Source organism: Plectropomus leopardus, chromosome 19 (genome assembly GCF_008729295.1).
Source record: "Plectropomus leopardus isolate mb chromosome 19, YSFRI_Pleo_2.0, whole genome shotgun sequence".
Taxonomy (NCBI): domain Eukaryota; kingdom Metazoa; phylum Chordata; class Actinopteri; order Perciformes; family Serranidae; genus Plectropomus; species Plectropomus leopardus.
In genome coordinates this window covers 13125888-13151357 of record NC_056481.1, presented here as the reverse complement: position 1 = coordinate 13151357, position 25470 = coordinate 13125888, and the positions used below count along the sequence as shown (strand labels likewise).

General features: G+C 38.2%; 2 protein-coding genes and 1 long non-coding RNA gene across 3 annotated transcripts in view; 1 reads left to right on the top strand and 2 right to left on the bottom strand.

The window, feature by feature from the left end:
- Positions 1–411: 411 nt before the first annotated feature.
- Positions 412–2118, bottom strand: adrb1 (adrenoceptor beta 1). Its single transcript, XM_042508102.1, has one exon. It carries the CDS (start codon positions 1984–1986, stop codon positions 790–792), a length of 1197 nt encoding a protein of 398 aa, XP_042364036.1. The 5' UTR covers positions 1987–2118; the 3' UTR covers positions 412–789.
- An 8406-nt stretch (positions 2119–10524) lies between these two features.
- On the top strand, positions 10525–18893 carry LOC121958957. Its single transcript, XR_006106875.1, has 3 exons — positions 10525–10552; positions 18414–18501; positions 18807–18893. It is a non-coding gene; the product is annotated as an uncharacterized LOC121958957 (long non-coding RNA).
- Positions 12069–25470, bottom strand: part of nhlrc2 (NHL repeat containing 2) — a 27426-nt gene continuing 14024 nt past the window's right edge. The window contains exons 7-12 of the mRNA XM_042508143.1: positions 24042–24135; positions 22848–23079; positions 19612–19734; positions 19201–19410; positions 18801–19014; positions 12069–15161 (exon numbers count right to left, since the gene is read on the bottom strand). Coding sequence (XP_042364077.1) covers positions 14899–15161; positions 18801–19014; positions 19201–19410; positions 19612–19734; positions 22848–23079; positions 24042–24135 — 1136 coding nt within the window. The 3' untranslated portion in view covers positions 12069–14898. The remainder of the gene's footprint in view (positions 15162–18800; positions 19015–19200; positions 19411–19611; positions 19735–22847; positions 23080–24041; positions 24136–25470) is intronic.

The window sequence follows — 25470 nt, the reverse complement described above, 5'->3', positions numbered from 1 at the left end:
AAAAATATTTGTAGCTTCAGAGAGGGTTAAACGGGGATGCACAATATTGGATTTTTTTTTTGCAAATATGCAATATATCAATATTACAACATTCATATATCCCCTTTTTTCCAAGGTAATTTTGGTGATCATCAAGTGTCTTCTGCTGTGGAATATCATCAAATCATGCATAGCCTTCTCTTATCATGATGGCCCGCCAGCAGATAAATACAATGTTTTTCAGTGTATGTAGCCCAATATTCATTCACTGTGAAAAATGAGAAAATACTTCAACTTTGGGTCAATGTTTTGTACATGTTCACTTTGGCAACAAAATAAGTAAATAATATCTATTTGTAATATCAGCAGAAATCAGCATATTGGCCGGTTCCAATATTTCATTTTAAAGCCAATATTTGATGACGTGCCCGTATTATTGTGCAGCCCTAAAAAACAAAGGAAGTCACACTGCAGCCCCTAATCTGATAAATAAAGCACAGTCCCTTAGGGTCGATATTATTTAACAAATTGGATAATCTCTTAGATGCAAAACTGTCCTGGAGAGATTTATTTATTAATTTTTATCTTGGAAAGAACATCGGTCTCGATGCCTGTGGTAAAATATGGCTTTCAAATACCTATATTTCTGGTGATTTTGCTTGATGTTTGACACCTCCGATGCACATATAAAAACGGAAGGTCTTGCGCAAACCTTTCCCAAAAAGAAACCCACTCTTACGGAGTCAGTCCCCGCTTTTGTCACCATTCTTTCTCTTGTAATCCACCTCCACAAAAGTTTAATATTTTCCTTCACAACTGTGATTCAGAGTGAGACAACTTTTTGGTTCCCACCAGGCTGCTGTCACTGTTGTCCAAGCCGGCGCAATCTGACCACAGACCCAGCGTGCCGGGCTCCAGCGCGGACACGAAACCTCCGGAGCACCGGGACAGGTCGCAGGAGCTGATATGCAGCCTGCGATCGGCTTGCCTCGGGCAGCACAGCAGCCTCTTGAATGCTTTCCTGAAGTCCGGGCTCCGACAGTAAATGATGGGGTTAAACGCTGAGTTCACGTACCCCAGCCAGTTTAGGAAAACGAAAAGGTTCTTGTCCACCACCTCTGCGCAAAACACCCGCACCACGTTGACTATAAAGAAAGGCAGCCAGCACAGGGTGAACGTCCCCATGATGATGCCCAGCGTTTTGAGCGCCTTCTGCTCCCTGAGCGCCAGGATTTTCGACGGCCTCTTCTTACACTTGGAGGTGAGTCCCGTTAAGGTGTTGTGAAACCTGCCTTCACACTTGTCGATCTTCCTCAGCTGCAGTTTCGCCTCTCTGTACACGCGAGCGTAAACAAATATCATAACAAGGAGAGGAATGTAAAACGATATGATGGATGAGGAGATGGCATATGCTCTGTTTGTGACAAAATCGCAACATTCAGGGTCCTCGTAGCAGGCTGTGTCCACGCTGTCCCGGGACCAGTGCATCAGGATGGGGAGGAAGGAGACCAGCGCGGAGATGGCCCACACTACGCACACCGCTGTTTTGGCCCGAGCTTTGGTTAACAAGCTTTGGTAGCGGAAAGGCGAGGTGATAGCCACGTACCTGTCTATGGCGATAACGCACAGGGTCTCGATGCTGGCGGTGACGCACAGGACATCCACGGAGATCCAGAACTCGCAGAAAAAGGAGCCGTACAGCCACAAGCCGCGCACCTCGAGCGCGGCGCCAAACGGCACCACCAGCATCCCCATGATGAGGTCCGCGCTCGCAAGGGACACGATGAACACATTGGTGATCGTCTGCAGTCTCTGCGTCCTGGCGATGGCCACAATAACCAGGATGTTCCCGAACACAATAGCCAGGACGATTAAACCCATCACGAGGCTCATCCCCGCCATCCACTGCTCGGACGCGGCTGTAGTAGCGGAGCCCGCTGCGTCCGACACCTCGCTCCCCGTGCCATTCTGGAAGTTCACCGACGAGGACGCGCCACCGTCTCCCATGACGGGCTGCTGCGCTGTGTGCGGGACCAGATCGAGTTCATCAAGGCAGTGCAAGGCAGCCTGTCCAATATGTTGCAGTTGCACGAGGCACAGCTCCGCTCCCGTCGCGCGCAAACTCCATCTGGAGATCCTTTCTTGCCCTCAGCTTTGCGCGAGCTGCTGCAACCAGCCGGCACATCAGCGCAAGCGGTGACATCACTGCTCCTCAGGACCAATCAACGCATCGCAGCTTGTCCCATCAATGAAGCAGGGGAAGCAAAACAACACCTAAACCACACAAATTATAGGCTACATTCAGTCTCATTTTGGTGTCTCTATAAGCTAATGAATGAATAGAGGACACTTTCATTCAGTAATTGGAGGACATTTTTGGCCAGCAGCTCTCTCCCAACATCAAACTGCCTGTTATCTGTCAATCTGCCAAAGGTTGGGGACATGAAAAGCCAAACATGGAAATTCAACATGACATTGTGAACTACAGGGATTTTTACTGTTTTCATTGCTTGCCATCGCAAACAAGATTTGTTTTTCCACTTTTATATTTTTATCACAAAGAATACATTCCGCAGCTATGAAGTCAGGCCCAACCACAGATCTGCTCCGTGCTTCACAGCAGCTGTATTACATGAAACTTCCTAATCATATGATAAAAGGATCTGACTAACAGCCAACTATTTAAGTACTCAGGTCAATCACAGGTTATTAAAATCCAAGTAAACTAAGACGATTTAGAATAAGACAGGAGAAAATAGCAACAAAAGACACAACATTTCTATAAAGAGACAAATACTAATAACAAAGAGAGACAAAACAACCACAAAGAGACACAAAATAACTAAAAAGAGACACAAAATATTACAACCTGACACAAACCAATCACAAAAAGACGCAAAAATAACTACAGAGACAAAAAACAACAAAGAGACACAAAATAATTACAAACAGACACAAACCAATCACAAAGAGACACAGCATAACTACAAAGAGAAAAAAAAAAACAGCAAAGGGACAAAATTACTACAAAGAGATGCAAAACAACAAAAAAGGCAAAGCCATCACAACGTCTGTGTCTTGCTCCTATAGTAGAGGTGGTGGGGCCTTTTTATGTATCTGTACCCAGGGCCCCATTGTCTCATAATTCACCCCAGAAACACTTAAGATAGAAATTTGGTTACAGTAAAGCAAAACTATTAAAAAGGGTCTCAAGAAGTGACCAAAAAGACCAAACAGTGCTGATTCTGCCAAACTGAGCTCCTCAGAAAACAACACAAGATCTAAATATTTTTTTTTTACTTTCATTCATTTAAACATTAGTGTTAATGCAGAGGAGAAGTTTATTTTGAAATGACAGCAGCCCACATTCCTAACAAGTTTCAGCCTTTCTGAGTCAGAAAGACAAGACTCTCAAACACCAACGCAAGACAGACAACCTGATGTTCATTGGTTGTGTGAAAGTGTTTGCACCGGCCTTGTGACACACAGACTACACACAGATGGATGAGGCCGTGCGCTTTGTTTTTCTGTCTGCTGATTATTAGCATGCCTGCTCTTGAACCCGACGACCCAGTGCCAGCGGCTGTGACACTAGCTGACCCCAACATAACAAAACTAAACTCAGAGTGTCAACATAATAACTGCATGGATCTATACCTCAGGCACTCACAGCCACCTACGTGTTAGGAGCAGGCTGAGATAATAAGTACTCTTCAACAAGTAAAAAGCACTTTGTAGCCTTGTTAAGAGCTGCATTAGTGCTGTATTAAAGTTTATTATTTTTATTTTTTTTAAGCTTCTGAGAAATGCAGATAAGAGGTCGTTGCTCTTCTATGTGGATTCAGAACTTAGGGCACAAGCTCTGCCACAATAAAAAAAAACGAAACAATAAAGCAGCAGTGGATTTTTATTTTGACAAAATTAAAAACTTTTTAAATATTCTGTCAAAATTAAAAACATCCCCAAGTTTAACCCTTTGACACCTTAGCAAATTGGCTTGCTTTCTTTCCAAAACATGAGAGTGTGACGATCAGCTTAACAAGACATGGCCTAAAAGTTAGCAAGAAATTAGTAATAAAAAAATACAAGAAAATCACTGCAAAAAAAGCATAAAGAAAACTATATCAAGAAATGCTATATATATAGTAGGTACAAAAATATTCCTACATCATTTAATTTTCCTAAACACCTGTCTTGTGTGCACTATTGTAGACACTATCTAACTTTAGACCAACGACAAATAGAATAATAAAAACATATAGATACAATATCAGTACTTCACCACCACATTTCTTTTCTTGTAGTGTGGGAAATAAATTTACAGACTTTATTTTTGGCTTTGGGGGATTGCCTTGTGGATTTGATCTTGTGACCTCAGCATTTCGACTGCCCTTTGTGGTCTCTAGCTGTGCTTTCACAGGGGTAGAACGTAGTTCCAGTTAAGGCTGTTCCAGACAAATAAAACCAAAACCATCTGCATACACCAATACTACTAGAGGAAAATAAGAAAATACCTCTTTTTTTCTTGAAATTTGAATGAACTGACCCCTCTGTTTGAATGAGTAACCAATGTTTTTTAATGAAAGCTGTTAACTTGGAAACACTGCCCTGTCACCCTTGCAGCACCTTCTCTCAGAGGCTACTTTATCACTACCATTTGCATCTCCATGCTTTCATATTTTTGTGCGATTGCGCCGTCACTTTCAAAAAATAAGCTGAGCAAAGTGCTCTCGACACACTGGGCAGCAGCTACCTCCCACATATCTTCATGCAAGTTTTGCAAACTGGAATAAAGGGAAGTGGAGCAGGTTTAACTTGAATTAGCAGCTTAACCTCTTGTGTCAACACTGGCATTGAGTCAAAGGTCAAAGCTGATTTTTATCATTTGAAATGATACCTGTTTGTAGACTTAGCAGAGGTGAAACCGGACATAAGCAGCACAGGTAGCCAAACTGGTATGATGTGTTTGGATTTCAGCCGCTCAAATTATCATAAAACCTTTTCTTGCCTGCTTTTTGCATTCCTCCAGTGCTATCACACAAGCTGGAAATATGGTAATAATATTTAATCTCTTACACAGATATGATCTTAATGGAGCTTCTCAGCCGGAATGAACCAAGAATACATTTTTCTGCGATTAAAACCGTGAAAAAAACAGTGATTTCAGCCTTCGCTTAACCTCCATGGGGCCCTAATATTTTATACAAACACCAACATCATTACATAACTCACTTAAATCAGTCATGTTATTTTTAAGTTGAGTAATTAACAGTAACAACTAACTATTGTCAGCTTTATGCATCATGTGAATATCATAAGAGACACAGGAGTTACAAGCCCCTAAGAAATCTTTAAAAAGCCTTTTTGTGCTGTTGAAAGAAGCTGTTTACTGATTTGAGGCTCTTATCTGATCATTTAGGAACAGAATCCTCATGGTTTACTTTAGGGATTTGCATTCTTGTAAATGAATCTGTTATATCACCATATAGGCTGTTACTGGCAGCAGACAGAGGAGGTGGCACCGCCAGGCTCCTGATGACACCCCTGACCTGTGAAAGTCTTCAGTATTTATCCTTGTAAATGTATTCACATGCTCCCCTGGTGATGCTTCTAGTGTGGTACAAGTTAATCGAGACTGTGTTTCCGTGTGTGAGTGGCCTCTGGCAGCGAAGACAGCAGCCAGAATCACACAGGGTTAATGATGCTGTCAGAAGGATGGTGAGGGAAGCAGCTGAATGAGGACGGAGGGATAAGACAGAGGGCAAAGATACAAAAGGAGGGAGGGAGGAGGAGGAGGGAGAGCTGATAATAGCTTCTCTTCTGCTTCTCTCTCTTTATTATGACTTTAAGTAATAATCTCATCTGCTGCCACGTTCATCCTCTTACAGTTAATGTTTAAAGATGGATTTGTCATTTATGTACATGATTTTCGTTCAAATTTGCCAATGTTTCCAGATGCAGTTTACCACCACTCTGAAACCTTTACAACCTTAAAGGGACAATTCCCCCAAAAATAAAAAAATAAAATACATATTTTTTGTCTTATACCTGTAGTGCTATTTAACAATACGTTTTGGTATGAGTTGCTGAGTGTTGGAGATATAGATGTAGAGAGAGAGAAAATGTGAAAGTGATGGAGATAAAAACACAGCCCTTGGGTAATTTAACCTTTAAAGTACAGGCAGGAAGACGGCAGCCTTACATTAATATTACAGCTCATTTGGGGAGGATGCTCTTCATGTTTACTTGTCATGCTGTCACTAGAGTAGAATCAGCCTCTGCGCAGTGGTATACTGGGTGAGTGTAGTTTGCCAGACTGAAAATAGTCCCTACACAAGACAGCCAGTCTTGAAACCCACCGGTTACTGGTCTGATGATGATAAGCCTCTGGGGGACAGTGCCAATATTTCGGGCTGATCTGATGTAACCAGTGGATATCCGTGCCAGGAGTTTTTCTTCTCTACTTCAGTCAATTTGGCTAATTTCTATAAATCTGATTCCTGCATATGCATGCATATTAAAAAGAAAGAGAAAGACGAAGTTTAAGTCATTGTCAGACAAAACCAAGATTACATTTTGGTCAGTGTGTTCCCCCTCTCTGCTCAGACTACAACCTGCCATTTAGATGTGATTTTTTTTTTATAAACAATGTTTATTTATTGAAGTTTCAACTGGACATAAAAAACACATTAATATACAACTAATCCAACTATATATCACCTCACACAGTCACTCTGCCATTTAAATGTGATTGGTTAATATTACCTGGGCTACAAACAGAAACCAGAAATACCAGAAAGAAACAGGTTTAGTAAGCTGATAATTTCCCATTTTTTTAAAATCACTTGAATGCATCACCTGACCTGGCATCTCAGGATCCTCTCATCAAAGACAGGTGTGCTAAATTAGTCGCACAGGAGAGACACCCAGAGGATACAGCCTTCAACCGACATGTGTTTTGATTAGTCTTAGCTTTATTTTTGGGTGAATTTGTTTGATTTGAACTTTCTTTTTCCTTTTTTTTTTTTGCAAAGGCCTGTTTATTTTGGTAATTCTCGTTTTAGAGTTTTAATTTAGTTTTGACACCACAGCAACTCTCCATCCTTCACATCAGTCAACTGTTAAACCACCCGATGCACCCTCATCAAACAAAACTGTGAGTACAACTGAATCCAGCAAGCTGATCATATATACCACTATGCTTACATTTATGATAATGAGGACATTTTGTTATTGTCAACAAATCCAGTAGGAAAAACAAAACAAAACAAAATAAATCCAACAATGAATTGATCCTACAAAGAAGTACTGTCTGTGGGCCTGATATACAGTACTGGTGCTCTACGTACTTTGACACCTACATATACTGGTCCTGCTGCCTACTCAAACTAAGTTCACAGCTTAAAATAATCTCAAACAAATGCACTGTTTACTCTCTTTTGAGTGACTTTTTTAAAACACTACAGCTGTTTTTAGATATTTGACAAGATAAGACTTTATAAATGCCGTGCTGGGGAAATTCACATGCTAGAAGCCAGAGAAAAAAGGTATTCGAGTGCCAAAAAGGATAAACATTACAAAAATACAAATAAGATAAAACAAAAATAAAATAAGTCTATACACACTTTTCACTTATATAGATATTGTATGTCCATGATTGATAGTTACACAGGATAAATGACAATGCATAGTATATTTACTGCAAATAAATAGAAATGTAGCCATAAATATTGTTGTACATTAAGTGGTAAAATATTGCACAGTTTGAAAGTTTAACAGGCATGTTACAGTATAAATATAAAAATAAGGATATGTACTTGCTAATATATGTGAATATTTATGATGATTATGAAAAAAATAGAATATCACCTGAGGTGGGAAAAGTAGAAAAGAAGCTGCCATTTTGTAAGTGATGTGATGGAGACAGAGACAACAGTGTTAAAGTAATATGTGGTCATGTTAACCCTTTGAAACCTGGGCAAACTGATTTGATTTCTTAAAAAAAAAAACATGGGGAGGAGGCAACAATTAAACAAGACATTGCTCAAAAATAAGTGTAAAAAAGTAATAAAAGGGTTCAAGAAAATTATCTGAAAATAATCAGAGGAATATAAAACAAATTAATGGTAATAAACAAAAACAAACAAAGTAAAAATGCTGAAAAAAAATCTTTTTTTTTTTAAATTCTGTGACATAAGTTTAGATATTAGATTACTGTATTATAAATAAGGTGTTTGGGACATTTTCCACTGTTTTTTAGGTTGTCACATTTGCCTTTTTTCAATTTGTGGGACATTTCTTTAGAAGTTGTACTATTTTTGGAAAGAAATTAAACCAATTTGCTCATGTTTCTTAGGATCAAATAGCTTATAAGAGGCATTTGAACGCAGCACAAGAAAACTAATGGTTAAAGAGTCTGACTGCTGTTGAATGAAAGATCTTTGGTAGCGCTCTTTCTTGCAGTGTGGCTGCTGCAGTCTGTTACTGAAGGAGCTGGTTAAAGCCCCGCACAGTTTCATGCAGGGATTGAGAGTTGTGTGACCTTTTTAAATCAGTGAAACAATGTATTTATGATCTGTTTTTAAGGATTTTCATCTTTGGTAGAAAAGGAAAAAGCTCGGGGCTGAGTGACACAGAGGGTAGTGAAGGCAAAAAGAACCGAGATGTTTGTTTTTTTTTCACAGGATTTGTCAATAAGAAGAAAAATATAGAACAGTGTCTTATCCTTTAAGTATATCGTCCTCCATCACCTCAGGTGTATTGATTGATAATTGATGACTCCTTTCAATGAGGGAGACACTATAGAGGGTTTTCACAGACTTGTCATTGTAACAAAAGCAGCACAGGCCTCCCCTAAAATCCAATCATCATTAGTTTTTGCCTGTGTGTGTTTTCTATTATGACACATCGCAATATCTGCTGTGAAAAAGGTTCTATTGTTCTGTTTGTATTTCACAGAAACCAGAGACAAAAAAGGTGTTTGCAGTGGTGACATTTAGACAATTCTTTGTTTTCAGCACCTTTTTGACCTGCGTGTGCTTTGTCTGGGGATTTTATTTCCAATGTTTTTATTGAATCAAAAGAGTGATTCATAGTGCAAGTAGAAAACAGGAGATATTTTTCATTTTTTTAACCGTTATCTATTTCTCAATCCAATCCCATTCCATGTACCTCTTTCATGAGCAAAGAGTTGCCATTACAATATGAAAAGGCAGAGATCTACACTAAAATATTAGTGAATAACAAATTAAATTAAATGATCACAAAGAAAAATATTAATAAAGGTAATATGAGTATTGATACATAAAAATAAACATATAAATTATGGAAAAGAGTAAGTTGTTGATGATTCTCTTGAAAATTTAAGAGCTGTTTATCTATACATTATAATTTTGACTTTCCTAATGAGTATGGTGCCTCACTTTCAATTAATTTTCTATTCTAAAGGAACCAAAAAAAGGTCTCGTTTTGGGCAGACGTGAATCAAAATGACCTGAAAGCCATACTTGAATAAAGATCTGTTTATTTTTTAACCAGAAAATGACTTTTGTAGATGTTAGAGTCACCCATCAGGCTATTACTTCAGTAAAAGTCTTAAAGTATCTTTCATTACTGTACTTAAAGTTTCAAAAGTAATTTTATCATATTAAATGCTCTTCAGTTTTGAAGGTAAAAGTTCAAGTAAATCCTGTTGACAAAAAAGCAAGAGGTCAGGATTTTGAGAATTATGAAATGTATTTTTTAGGACCAAACACTGCTTTAAAAATGAAACGTACATCACACTTGAAGTAAATCAACTTAAAGGATTTAGAGAACAAAATCCAGATTTTCCTTTACTCTGATTCCTTAAATTGACTGCCCATCCCCTACTCCTTTACTCAGTTCCTTCCATATTTTGTAGTGAGTAACTAAAATGCTTCGGGGAAGAAATCAAGTGAGTAAAAGTGAAAGTAAACAAAAATATAAAAATTCAAGTACAGATACTTCCAAAAAAACTACTGTGATGAAGTATTTTTCTTTTCCTACATTACCACTGGCCTTGGGGTGAAAAAAGTTTCCTATAATCACTTTTCATGATATCAATTCTATTTATAGCAGACTGAAAATCCCATTACTCTAATTTTCTTCACTTTCTGTACATGTAAACATCTTTGTGTGTTTGTGACCAAAAACCGGCTTAAGTGCTCATTACCTCAATACTGAGCTGCAAAAATGAACGCAATGTGCAGCTTCTGGTAAAAAGTATGAGACAAATGTCAGTCCTTTGAGGTCAGCTGACATATAACCTTGTATGACAAATTCATGAGGAAACTAGCTCATTAGTGAAACTCTGATAATATCCCACACAGCAGAGCTGAAGTCCTCAGATGTATTAATGCTTGTGTAGTGTAGTTATGCTACGTGACCTGATTCTTAAAGACTGTTAAATTCAGTTTCTCAATCAGACTTTTTTGCCTTTATTTACAGAACAGTTACATCATGAAAGGTGGATGATGCAGCAAAGGGCCGAGGTTGGAATCGAACCTGCAGCTGCTGCGGCAAGGACATAGCCTGAGTACATTGGGTCCACCAGGTGAGCTAGTGGGGACCCCCACATTTCATATTTTTACCCCTACCCCTCAATTTTGAGTGCAAGGGATGCTCGCGATTAGTTCACACCTTAAACTTGACACTTTCAATCGATTAAACAAGTCATCAAATAATAAAAAAACAAAGCCACTGCTCCATTACCAAGCAGCTAGCGGTGCTCCTCGACCAGCCAGTCTGCACTGACATTAGATGAGCTGTAACAAGTGCAGAAACTAACCTGCTGGGCTTTAGTTAAATTTCAAGCATCAATTAAGGGAGAATGCTACATGGTAATATGTCGAATTCTGGGGTCATCTTGCACAAATCAGCAATAATAATGTGAAGATACCTGCATTACCATACTATCAGTTTCTTTAGTTATGCCTTTATCAAGGTCCCTAAACATTTCCATGACTTTTAGGGGAGCCATAATATTTTTTTCTTGCAAATCCTGCCTGCCATTACATCAGATTCAAACTTTATTCAAACATAATTATATCAACATGAAGGGACAGGTGGAAAGCAGGAAGAAAATTAAGATATGCACGTGATGGTCAAACAAAGCACGTTTCAGCCATGTTACTTCCACAGCTACAGAAAATAAATTTGCAAATAAATTATATTATGTGTTAGGTTATCTCAGAAGATTACTGAAACAATTTTGTTAAACATAATAATATTCCATGACTTTTCCAAAACTTTCAATTATTTTTTATTAATTCCAGGTTTTCCATAACTGTGGAAACCCTTTTGTTGTATATAAAATACAATCATGAGATTCAGCTGTGATAATGCAATAGTTATCGTTATTTTCAAAACTTCATTAACACAGGAATTACATTTGTGGCTTTCTGTTGCTTGTGCAGCCGTTTTGCCGATTATGTCTCATAACACTCAGTTTGAAGTGTGCCTCTGAAAAAAACCTGTTTGGAGTGCCATGAAGCCTAAACACTTCACCTGACACTTCACCCTGCCTTAGACATGAACGGCCAAAATGAAGAGCTAAGGACTCTTTAGCGCTTAGCTTTAGAGACAGATGGAGCCTTCTGTCTGTACTCAGCATTCATTTCATCCATTTTTGTGTACGTTTTCTCAAAGTTTATGGATCCAACAGAGCAATCATACCAGCAATCTTTGAGGCAGTGTGATGTAGTTCAAGCCAGATTTGATTGCAGGAGACAATGAAGAAATTTAAATAATGGCGAGAACAAAAAGAATCAGTATTATATAATAATATATAGTATCGTCAAGGGATGTCCCAATCAAGTTTTTTTGCTACCGATCAGAGCCTTTTGATATTAAGCATGTGGTGATACTAAGTCCGGATCCGATCCGGTACCTGCTCATTACAGCATTACAGTAAAACTAGTTCACTGAAAATGAACCACAAAAAATTTCTATTTCTATTTCTATTTCAATGAGCCTTACAGGCTAAGTGGGGAGGGGACAGGGGCGTTCTGGGATTGGGCCTTTGAATTGCAGCAATGATCGTAGAAGGAAACCTGCACACACAAACCAGATTTGATAAAAATGCTTTATTACTTTACTCTGTTGCGTCTTAAAGTGCAGCACTGAGAGAGAAAAAGAAATCAAGTGAGAGCTGGAAAACAATATCAAGGAACTTAATGCCCACCAGCGAGCTCATTACTGCTCATTAAAAAACGCCAGAGGGATAACACAGCTGAGAAAACACACTCTTGCAGTTCATTGGAAATAAATAACTTGTGGGAATAAAACATTTCTCCCATTACAGAAATATATTGGTATTGCTTTTGATGCAGTTTAAGTGTCATCGCATTCACATGCTCCATACAGTGGCACTCCTTTTTTGCAAGGCACTTGGGCCGAGTGATCCAAACCAAATAAGAACTGATAAGCGCAATGATGACAGTTGAAACACTCACCCCCATTTCTGACAAAAGTTCATAACTTTGAGAACCAATAAAGGGAAATGATGATAACACATTAACATATTATTGTATGTTACACAACAAAATACACAGATTATTATGGTAGCATAATTAGAGCATCCCTTTTACATTATGTTCCCCTTGTGGAGAAGAGACGAGGCATATAAATGTACTTTGGAGAGATTTTAATCAGTCTTTTCTTAAAATCCCTCTGAGCGCACACGCAGCAGTCGTTCCGTGTCATCAGTTCATAAGTAGTTGCCTCCTATCATCAGAAACAGGCACTTTATTCATGACTTAAATAACAGCAACGTTTTGTTGTCTGAATCAAAAGGGCTCCTTGTGTCGTGCATAATCAAAAGTATAATCAGTCATACAGGGAGCGGAGACACGGAACAAAGCTTTGAGCTGTGAGCGTGAACTTTGTAAACAACTTAAGACAGGTGAAACACAGAAGGTAGACAAAAATGTATGTAAGCTCGATTACTGCGCCTGAAGACACCGTCCAAGTGGACTGACCGTAAACTAAAGCAACCAAAAATACAGTATACATGGATGCATATTAAAAAAAGTACAAAGTAAACTCAATACGCTTTCTAATATATTAATAATAAAAATGTGAATCTTTGCATTGATAACTTCCCATTAACCTCTCAAGACCTCTCAGGACATGAGTTTAATTTCTATTCTTCTATTAATTCTTTCTTTGGAACAAATCAAAGATATACTATGCAGGATATGTCCTAAAAAACAACTCAGTAAATCGACAAGTAAGACAACTAAATCCTCTCAATCATCACTTATAAGCCTCTAGATATTTGGCAGTGTGTTTATCAGGGTTTCCACACATTTTCATGGACAAAATTTCACAACTTTCCATGACTTTTCAAGGACCAATGACAACAATTTTTTCTCTCGCCCAACTTGTGCTGCATTTTTTAGACATTTGGCTAGTTAGCATGCTTGAGGGGAGAAAATTTGCAGTTTTATTGGCAGAGACTTTGCTTTGACTTCTAATTTTCTTGTTATTTTGCATAATACTACACCAACAATTATTTGTATTGTTGATTAATGTGTTGTTAAAATTGTAAAAGAAATGTTGATAAATGTTTCCCAAAGCCTCAGATGATGCCCTCAAATGCCTTATTTTGTCCACAAAGAAAACATACTCAGTTTCTTGTCCGACACGTGCCAGACTGTAAGAAAATTACAGACAGAGCTGAAAAATCAACAACAACAAAAAAACAAGAACAAAAAAAAAAAAAAACAACAACAAAAATATAGTAAAGTGAATCGCTAAGCGGACAAAACTTGTTCCAATACTAGAGGGAATCTGGGGTTAAAGTAATGGACTTTCCATTACAACAAATGTAATGTTCGTACAATAGCAGAGTAGTACGTACAAGCATTGCAGGGAGGAGGGGCCAAGTTTGACTGATGTGTTTACAAAAAGTAACCGTCAATTCCTGCATAGTATATAAAACAAAAGCTTTAAAAATGTTAGTTTCTTAATAATGAATAAATAATGAAATCTCTTCATTATATTTTTGATAAACGGGCCATAACTCAATATTTGGATTCAAAAGAAATGCTTGTGCGAGCAAAGTCAGAATAGATCTTTCTCCAAGTCTGAATCGCATAATGGCTCCACTGAACATCTGTTTCTTTTTTTTAAATTCCTAAGATGTAATTACTTTGTTATTGTTTGTAAGTAATTGTTTCAAACACAAACCGAAGGTTACCGCTACTTTTTCAAAAGCAGCAATAATTACTTCATGGAAGTTGTGGGAGGAAAAAAAAACAACTTTGTTCACAACATCTGAATGTAAACAGTCTAGTCTTTGAAATTCACATCTTTTTGGTGGTTCAGGTGAAAATATGAAGCTTGCTTTTACTTTATCTTTATTATTCAAAAGTATTTTAGATCCCCCACAACATCATTAAAAGATAGAAATATATTTATTCCTCTCTCCACCACTGACACCATCATCCCCACCTGTCAATTAGATAATCATAACAATACGTTTCTCATTGAATCCACAGAACGTGTTTTTTTCTATGATAATTTAGTCCTGCGACACAGTTTTATAAATACAAAGGTAACTTTGGGAGTCCTTGTAGGAATTTGCATAAATAAATATGGATATGGATTTTAAAGCTGTAGTTGTATTTGTGGCACAAGCTTTACAACATGCTTAGGGATGTAACTGTTAACATTTCTATCAATAAATGACAGTACAGCACTGATGCATTATGTTTCGTAAAGGGGGCTTCTGAGTAGTTTGAAATTAAATTCCCCTGAAAATCAGATTTGTATAAATTGCATTTTTGTCAAAAGAGATAATCAGAGTTTTTCCAGATCTATGAACAAAACAGGAGCCGAGCACAGAAATGAAAGAGTTACTTCTGTGATAGTTGTGACTCAGATGGGTTAGGAGGTTTAGAAGGCATGAGCCAACGCCACAGTGATTTCTCCCTCTCCATGACTGGCACTTATTTGAAGAGGCTGGGTGAAGGTGGCTGCTTTCATCATACAAGCTTTACCTGCCATCATACAGTAGTACACCCATACACCCACAGTGAGGCTTGGATTGCTGTTCGAGTCCTTTATAGCTGCTGGAAGTTTGGTTGAGATAGAGAGGGGCTTCGATAGATCCACGATGTCACCAGTAACCACCTGACTGTCTAGCAGCCACTCGTTACCTGTGAAAAACAGTAAAAAGAGAAATTTGTCGTCATTTTTTAGTCTGACATCCAGCTAATAAAGAAACAGATAAAGTCTTGTCCATTAAACTAGACTCTGGGACTTGGAGCTTAATGCTAACATGCTCACAATGACAATGTTAACATGCTTAATATGTAATTTATACCAGTAGTGGTCTCTCAAACAATAACAAAAGACTGACTTGATGATGTTGTAAAATAATGTGAGATCATGGGGGCTGTTGTCTTCATTAGACAGGTGCCAAACAAAACTCACCATTAACTTGAATAAAATGACAGATCTAACTGAATTTGATTAATGTAAGTATAACTCAACAACATATATTACATGGGTCTAGATATTTTAGACATTTAATAATAATAATAATGATAACTTTATTTGTATAGCGCTTTCAACTCAAAGTGCTTTACAGAAACACACAACAGATAAAACCATAAGGCAATAACGGATAAAAACGATGACTAAGAATTAAAAACAATGGCTAAGAATAATTTATCCACTGATTTAAAGACGTATCTCTGACAATGTAATTCTATGGAAAATGTCTATTTGAGCCACATGGCATCATGTGATGGACCTCCATGTCACACAAATTTATTCGAGACAACGTTTCGATCCCACTTGAATCTTATGATCTGATGGAGATCCAAGTGGGATCAAAATGTTGTCTTGAATAAATTTGTGTGGCATGGGGTAAGTGTGAAGTTGTTACCTTCTTTCTTCATTCAAGTTTTCCAAAAGCCTTGCACCTATGCAATGTGCGTATAACCACTCTTTTTCATCTTGATCAGCACAAACCAGAAAAGTACAGCATAGGCTGATGGGAATTAATCATTTGTTTTGAAGGTATTTCTTCACAAACCAAGGAACTGGAAGTCGAACACTGACGTGATGATGAAGCTAGAGAAAGGTTTAAGAAATCACAGTCACTATGATACATCATCTGGGGACCATAAATGTCTGTACAAAAGGACGTGGCAATCGTTCAAATAGTTGTTGAGATATTTCAGTCTCAACAAGAGCACTGGCCAAACCGACTGACCGCCCAACATTGCAACAAAACAATCTTTGGTTAGGATCCAGATCAGACACAACGTGCCATGTACTGAAAGGGCATTTGTGTTGGTATTAAAGTGTCTGTCTGGCATCTAAATTTATGGTTGAGTATGGCAAGGTGCACCCCGTGGCTCAAGTCTAAGCACAACTAAATGGCATCCATTCGCAATATTACCCTCATATAACCCCACTGAATCAGCTGAGGTGAGAGTAAGGATATGAATTTACTGAAACGCAGAGGATATTTTTAGAAACAAATACACATCTATAAAAGACGTGACCACTGAAGGATGAATTAAAGTCGAAAAGAAAAGGCCAGAACTTGGACTGTGAGAAAATATTATGCCTGAAAGACCGTCAAATCCATGCCAGCGGTGATTAATGACCTTGATGTCTAACATGAGGTCCCAGGGTAGCCATTTCTAAAAAGCCTCTAAAACACAATTTAAATCTGCTGTGCACTTCCAACTTGATCCATTAAAATTCCTGCCTCTGATCTGATCAGCATAAGTCTAGACTGGGTATAATCGGACAGTGGTGGATCACGTAACATAGCCTGGTAGCTAATTATGTGAACCGAGGCATGTCGTCTTATCGAAATGTTCTAAAAATAGCCTGCTGATATCACTGACTGCATGCTGCGTCTCTTAGAATGATGGAAAGACTTTTGTTCCAAACCTAATGAACAGACCATCACCCATTACCAACATGATATCTCAAATCACTTCACATTCGCTCATAGGGTCACACTACCATTGATTACATCTTGAAAACAACAATAAAAGCTCTTTGAATGGTATTAGATGGTATAAATAATATATTAAAATGCCTCACTGGTGCTTTAAAAGAGTCTCTACTGATCTAAATACTCCTCCATCCCTCAGCTGAGAAGTATAAATCCCAGGCGTGGGACGGCAGTGAGAATCTACTTGTTTTAAAGTGAAAATAACATGAAGGTTAAGCATCATTCACTTCCATTATTTTTTGACAGAATTGTGGATCACAGACTAAAATAAAGACTAGAAGGAGAGGTTGAGAGGCTCGCATCCAGAACAAGGTTATTATAAATGAAGAGAACAAGTTTGGGTTGCAACTCTGACTCAACCCTGACAGGTAAAACTTCAGCAAAGCAGGCAATTTTTTAACTTTTGAAACCTACTGAAAACAATAGGAGGACCTTTGCTGAATATTAACAAATCATGCCTTGCACAACATGAGCTTGGCAAACTAAGGACACAAATGTAGCAGCCAATTCGTAAGCGTGGAAATGGGATTTAGTGAGATTTCAATATAACTTCCCAACTGTCTTCTTGCTTAAATCCCTCCACCTCTCCTCAATTAACCTTTTGCAGCAGATATTTATCGAGTCTTTGCCAAATACTGCTGTCTTTGCAGAAGTGAATATTCCCTAAACCCCTGCCTTGAACAGCTATTGTCCATTCATAGCTTAGCAACCATAACCAGGCACAGCAGGTCTGCAAAAGCCACACTTGGTGTATAGAGAAAGAATGTGCACCCATGTTTTTGTTTTATTCTTTACAAAACCAACTAGAATTACTGCTTTGTGCTTTTATGCCTGCACCAAACAGTCAAGTTGCTGTTTACATTCATCTCTGTACAGACTCATATGTAGCCATGACGGCTGATAATGCTTCAAATATGGATGTTGCTACAAAGAGGCTACAAGTGTATCAATTCTTGAATTATGGCCAAAATTATTTTGTAAAGTCACAGTGACATTGATATTTGACTACCCATATCTAATCAGTTCATCCTTGAGCCCCATGTTGCAAATTTGAGGAAATTCCCCCAAGCATTCATGAAAAATCGCGATCATGAGAATCGTTTCCACAGACACACTGTATGGATGGATGGATGGATGGACAACCACAGCTGCACAGGTGCAGGGGCATAAAAACTCACGAGCAAAAGTTTTAGCACTTGATTAATTGGTGTGTTTGTTTTTTTTTCCAAAATAAGCTGCAGACTTTAGCATGTTTCGGATAACAAGCTTATGACCCACAGTAGTAACACTTACACAACAAACGTTGCCTACGTTTGTCAAACTTTGTATGGAATCAATAACCCAGAATTTAAAAAATGACTACAAATTTACAGCAATAAATCTGCCACCTTTATCACCATAAACTGAATTCTTGCTTTATTTTTGATAGAGAAAGACAGCAGAGGCAGGAGAGAGGGGATGACGTGCAGCAGAGGGCCCAGAACCCAAGCTGCTGGAGTAAGGACTTGGCCTTCATGGTAAGCACTCTACCCTGTGATCTATCAGCGCTCTATCAGTGCTCCGACAGTGGAAAACTTGGTGAGGCTTCCACCTCCTCCAAACTGGATGTAAGCGAGCCAACATCAGATTGTTTCAGTTCATCCCAATAAAGATGTTTTTACCTAAAATTTTCCCACTCCACTTACCAGAGTTTGCTCGCTGTATGTTTGGAAGAGGTGTTAACCAATGACCTAAGTGCCTCTTGTGGGTATAGTCAGTCTTACTTACAGGATAAACATTTACAGACATTAAGAACAATTATTACACTTTGTCTCACCCTCAGCTGAGAGAGCCCAGCAGCTGGGGGCCTCTTCGGTGAGTTTGGTTCCCTCTGGAAGCGACAGCATGAGCGACATGACGAGAGTTTGGCCCGCTGACACCGCCACTGGTGGCAATTCTTTCCTGGCAGCTGATTTGGGCAGCGTGGGGGCTTTGGCAGGACCCAAAGATTTTGAAGGTACCGAATCTGTGCAGTCTGCCGGGATGGGGAACTGGACAGGAGAGAGATTTGAATGTTTGAGTTAAAGAGGAGCAAGGAGAGAGCTATTTACACTTACAGTGTCCTTTCTTTATCACCTGTTACCCAAACTCTTCTAGCTTTCGGGGCAGATTAATGACGCACACGTAGACAAAATGTTAAGTGCTTCCACAAGGTCAAACACACACACAGGTCTCACCAGTGAAACGGTCTTAGAGGTCAGGTCCAGCACTTTGACTTGGTGGTTGTTGGTATCGGCCACGTAGAGAAGCTTGCCATTGTCACCAACACAGATTCCTCCAGGTTCATTGAAGCAGGATTTGTCAAAATCAGGGCCCAGAGTATCTCCAGCCTCTCCGGTCCCCGCTAGTGTGCAACACTGCTTTACCTTTGGATCCACCACCTTGATCTGAACATAATTACAAAGACAGATACAGTCATACAATAAGGTCAAGTCCTTCATGTTTCCTGTATGTTTTTTAGATCAAACGCAGAAGCTTGCTTTGTGCATCCACTTAACAAACCTAAAGTAACTCATTATAACAACAAAAGCATCAAATGTGAGCATGCTACAGCTTCAAACTGCAGCCCCGTGATATGCAATAGTTACCTTGTGGTTGTAGGAGTCAGCCACATAGAGCAGGCTTTGTTCAGGAGCCCAGGCAACACCGAGAGGATGCTGCAGCTTGGCGTCAACCCCTTTCCCGTCTACATCCCCGAAACCGAAAAGATTCTGGTTCAAAAGAAGAAATCAAACAAAGATATAAAAACATACAATAGCCCAAACTGCTGATAACTAAGGTCAAAGAACAGAATATCCAATCTAAATTTGTGAATAACTGAATTTAAAACATGTTCATTTTTGTAAAAAGAAGAAAGTGAGGCATTTTAACCATCAAGATAAAAGCTTCTGAGAATTCAAACCACCGCCATCCCCAAATACCGTATATGATCTTTTGAAGAACACTTCAAAACATGAAAGCAACATTGGCTTCATTATTTTTAAAGGTTTCTGAATAATTCATACAAGAACAGTCACCACATTTATAACCAGAGAGATAACAATATCTTTAAATCACATTAGTCACTGTGCTAAAAATAAATCCATGAGTCATTCTTGAGAAGTTTTGCAGAAAAGTAAATCAATGGTAAATGTCATTAACACAAAGGGGAACACTTATCATGTTTTTTTCCTGAAAGTGACAAAAAGCAAACAGTTCAGGTTGTTTTAGACCAACATAACTCAAATAGATTAATTACTATTCAAGCCAATTAACGACCAATTTGTGAGAGTTGTGAACAATTTTAAATAAACAGCTATTTATTCTATATCAGTAAACTCAATAAACAAAGTTAAAGAAATTAGATAACAATCTTATAAAAGTCTCATGATTTTCTACGGCTCACTGACTGCACAGCTGCAGAGTTCACTCTGATAAAGAAAACCAAATCTTTGGAAAAATCTGTTATTGCACAAGCAAAATCACTCCAAACGCCAGCGGGTTCACTTGTTCTCACATGTTCACCTTCACTGCAGGAGTGTGACCTCTGTTTCAGATTGTGATGCAGCTGTTAGCAAAGATGTGAAAATGCTCTGCAGTGTGAAGGAAGTGCTCAAACTAGGACAGAAGAAGAATGAGATAAAAGTATAGCTAGAAAGTACTGAAACATAGCACACATTGCCCATACAAAGATCCTTACTGTCCCTGATGCACTCACTGAAAAAAGGCTTTAACACAAAAAAAAATGTGATTTTAAAAAGAATAAAGTAAATAAATAAAGTAATAGTTGGGCATTTTGGGAAAAAAAACACTTGTTAGTTTTCTTGCTGAGATTTACATGAGAGGATTGATACACTAATATCATTTCTGTATGCTCAATATGAAGCCACAGCCAGCAGATGATTAGCGTAGCTTAGCATAATAACATCTGGAGACAGCTAGACTGGCTCTCTGTTGTCTAATCTAAGACATGTTTTGGGTTTTTTCATGAACATATTTCGAATGACACCCAAAACAGTTTGTACATTCATTTTTTTCCCAAAATGTTCTGTTAACTCCAAATCATCTCCAGGCCTAAAAAACAGGCCTTTTTCATTAAATAACTTTTACAGGATTTTCATGATTGTGGGAACCCTGTTTTTTTTCTACGAATTAAACAAACAAGATATACCGTATTAATTAGTGACCTTTAGAGGTTTAGGTGCACCTTTCAACAAACACCGGGAAACTATTTTCTTGTCTGTTTGGGCTGCTAGGTGTGGCTATATATTTAGAGAGTTATTGACCTTCTCATTAACAGTAATTCTTGGTGAGAAAGTCAGTAAGTGTATTCGCCAAATTGTAGAGGTGTTTCTTAAAATACTTAAAACACTGTAAAATGAGCACAGCTCAACTGCCTATACACAGTATGTTAATGATTTTGCTGTCTCATCTCCATGTTGAATAAACTGTATATGACTCTCCAGTTAATCACTCCCTGCTCTCATGAGTGACTACCAGCTTTAGAGCTCTTAGGACTTTCCAAAAATACACCAGTGTGGCAGGATTTAAAAAAAAAAAAACCCTCCAGCAGAACGACTGTGAGGACATGAAAGTAATTCCAAAAAATGTCTTGGGGCTTTGTTTCAGCCACAGACAAGTGGCTGTGTTTATTTATGCCGTTTTTTCTTTTAAATCAATATTTCCTATCTATAGAGAGAAGAATCTGTAACCTTGTGATTGCCCATGAGTGATCCGAAGTGTTGTGCAACATTTTTCTTCATGATTGTCCAAGTGTGTTTTTATTGCTGGAAATGTAGCAGATTAATGAGCAGATTTTACACTGTGTGTTTACTGTTGATGGATGGGGACAGAGCCAGGTTCAGGACATTTTGTCATTGATGATATCTCAGGAGATTTTCTTGCTTTGGGAATGGACTTTTAATTTCCACTACCTGCTGTTTAAGCTGCTGTTCCCTGCATTATGTTAAATATGAGACAATACATTATCCTCTTACACAAACACTTAAATGGACAAAAAAATAACCCTATCCAGTTATAAGAGAATGTATGAGAGATAAATTAACCAAAGGAGAAAGCTTCATTAAAGCTGATGTAAGCAGTTTTATGGCATTATTGTGCAAAAATCCCATGATAAACTTGAAGAATATTGTAGTCTTAGTGAACGCTAGTCTTCCGCCCCTCCTCTTGGCTTTGTTTTCTGGCTTTAGGGAATCTAACCTTTAACTAGACACTGGCATATCACAGGTCATTTCAGGGAGAGGGTGCTGCAGATGTACCTGTCTTTGATGAAAGCCTGATTCAGTAGCAGAGACTCCTGCAGAGAAAGTCTCTACTCCAGCATCAACAACAATAGGATACACTGCAAAGCAACCCAAAAAAGGACGGCGTCTAAAACAGCGTCTGATAATAAACAAAATGTGAGTTTCTTGCCGGCTGGCCGCCATTGTTTCACATGTGTGAGGTGCGGCACGTTGCATTCTAAAAGTTATAGGTTTTCTACTTCTTAAGCAAAAGCGTCCTTTTTTCTCTGTTTTCTTTGGCCATTTAGCACAAAGTTCAAAAGTATTTGCTTCCTTCTACTGCATAGACATCCAAGTTTTATAAAAAGGCCAACTTTTCAGCAGTGAAATACTTCATATAAGCCACTTGGGATTCACTGAGTGCTTGCTCTCTGTGGCTGGTTTGTTTAAAGTAATTGTCACAAACTATCTGATCATAATAATGTAACAGAGTAAACTAAATGTATCTCGTAGAAGTAAGAAACATTGCGAAGAAATCTATTTACACAGTTATAAATTCATCCACCATCTAGTCATCCATTTATCAACTATTGCACACCTACCAGCGGGTCTCTCTCTCCCCCGACCAGTAACTTGACGGCTCCATCTTTCAGTGCCAGCGTGCGGATAGTGCTGCTTTCGCTGTCGGCCACGTACAGGCAGCCCCAGGGCTCCTCTGGGGCTGAAGCCAAACCTGAAGGCTGAGCAAAGCCAGCCTTGTGGGGGTAAGCGTTGTTTCGATTCTCCTCGTTGCCGCTGCCTGCCCATCGCACACACGTCCCCGCCTTGGACTCACTGTTAACATTATAAAATAGACAAAAACAAAATACTTCAAAATATTGCTGGATATATGGAGCTCATTTGACCTTTTATTATTTTTATTTGCTTATTTAGTTATAGTGGCCATTGGTGGAAGAAGTAGTCAGATCCTTTATTTAAAAGTACTAACACCACCTTGTGAAAATACTCCGTTACGAGTAAAAGTCCTGCATTTAAAATAGTACTTAAGTAAAAGTGAGTATAATCAGAAAAATGTACTTAAAGTATGACAAGGAAAACTACCCAATGCACCAATCCACCCCAAAAAACTCAAAATTGTTAAAAAAAGAAAAAAAACATCCCCAACCTCAAAATTATAGGAAAACAAATCCTCAGAATTATAGAAAAAGTAGGAATATGCAAAAAAGACAAAAACATACAAAATTAAAATTATGAAAAAATAGACACACCTACACCCACAAACACCCTACACTTTTAATTTAAAATATAGAAAAAAAACACCCCTAAAATGACCCCAAATACAAGAAGAGGAACACAAAAAAATAATAATAATAGGAAAAGACTTTCAATGTTCATCAAAATAGTTGGCCATTAATTTTCTGTAAATTGATTGATTGACTAATCAACAAATTGTTGCAGCTGTACGTGTATAAACTTTCTGGTAGTTTTATTTATATAAAAAAACATATTTCATAAACCCTCCTTATGTTTTTATTTAAAACAAATAATTTATAAAGTAACTAAAGCTGTCAGATAAATGTAGTTAAATAAAAACTTAAATATTTCCCACTGAAATGTAGTGGGCTAAAAGTATAAAGTAGCATGAAAATAAAATGCTTACGTAAAGTACGAGTACATCAAATTCAAACCTAAGTACATTAGTTGAGTAAATTTACTTAGCTGCTTCCACCACTGTTAGTGGCTTAGAAAGGTGGCTGCTGCCAAGTGGTCATGGTGGTCATGTGTTGGTTGCTCACCTTCCTTTGGGCAGTTTCCCATCCGCTAGGAACAAAGCCCAGATCTGGTGGTTCCCTGCCATGGCTATCCACAGCACGTTATCTTCAGCACCGCCTACACATACAAATGAAACGCACATACAAAGACACACAAAAAACCACACTCTTTGAGTTGAGAACCAGGAAACTTTCAGGACAAACTTTTTGTACTAAAAGGTGAAAAGTGCTTTCAGATTTTGAAAAGTGCTTTCAGATTTTTCAGACTTATATTACAAAGAAGTATCTATGCAGCCTAGAAAGAGCTGTGATTGTTTGGTGAAGGCTGAGTGCCAGAAATGAGTCAGAAAAGCAGCTTTGCAGGTTTAAGTGACGGCAGCCTCGCTGACAAAGGCCATGTGCAGCCTCAGATGCATTCAGCGGAGACAATGCTGTCATCATGATAAATACACAACCCTTACAGACTCTCAGTTGTATTTTTAATGCAGCTCAGAGCTCAAGCCTTCTTGATCACATCTGGCAGACTGACAGAAACATCTGACAGCATCAATGTCACTGTGGTTCTTTACAGTTCAAAAGGTGTAGGGTCCTCTTGATTTGGTCAAGTTAATTATTCATCCACATGGTGGATAAATCATGAATATGCAATGAGTGTTTGGATGTACTCTCAGAGGACAATGTTAGTGGAGTTAAAGGTCTGATCACATATTCCCAGACCATGTGGTGATGTGCAAACCAGCGGTGTTGTGTCAAGCTGTGTAGAGAATCTAACTATGACTGATTATGTCTTGCTTACAGCCTGTGTTAAAACATTTGCCCTAATGGCCCTCGAGAAGTAATACTTTAGAGTCACTATGATTAATAATTCAAACTAAAATGTACCAACGTTTCCAACTCCATTTTTTCGCTAAATAAACATTGCATTAATCTGTTTGCAAAATAAGTCCCTTACTTAATCATAGGTGTTTTAAGCTCAACATGAACCCTTTGAAACCTGAGCAAATTGGTTTGATTTCTTTCAAAAACACGGGGAGAAGGCAACAAGCAACTTAACAAGGCCAAGAAATAACAACAAAATTAGTAAAAAGTTACAGGAAAATTACCTCATAAGAAAAAAAGAAAAGTAAAAAAAACAAGAAAATGACCCAAAGTTAGTGCAGAAAAAGAAAGTGTTACATGTTACATAAAATGTATATACACACTGCATATATAAACTTTTAAAACTAACTTTTAAAATGAAATTTCAGGTCATTTTCTCCATTACCTTTACTATTTTTTTTTGCAGTTTGTAATGCATTTCCTTTTTCCCCTACGTTTCTGAAAAAAATCAAACCGATTTTCTTAAGTTCCAAAGGGTTATATAGCCTGTGAGAGGAGTCTGAACATGAACGCAGCCTAAGAAAAGGATTGTCACACCAGCTTTTAAAGGGTAAAAAGCCATGTTTGCCTGCAC

Coding starts and splice junctions, on each gene's coding strand:
- adrb1 (XM_042508102.1), bottom strand. CDS start 1,986: ATGGGAGACGGTGGCGCGTCCTCGTCGGTGAACTTCCAGAATGGCACG.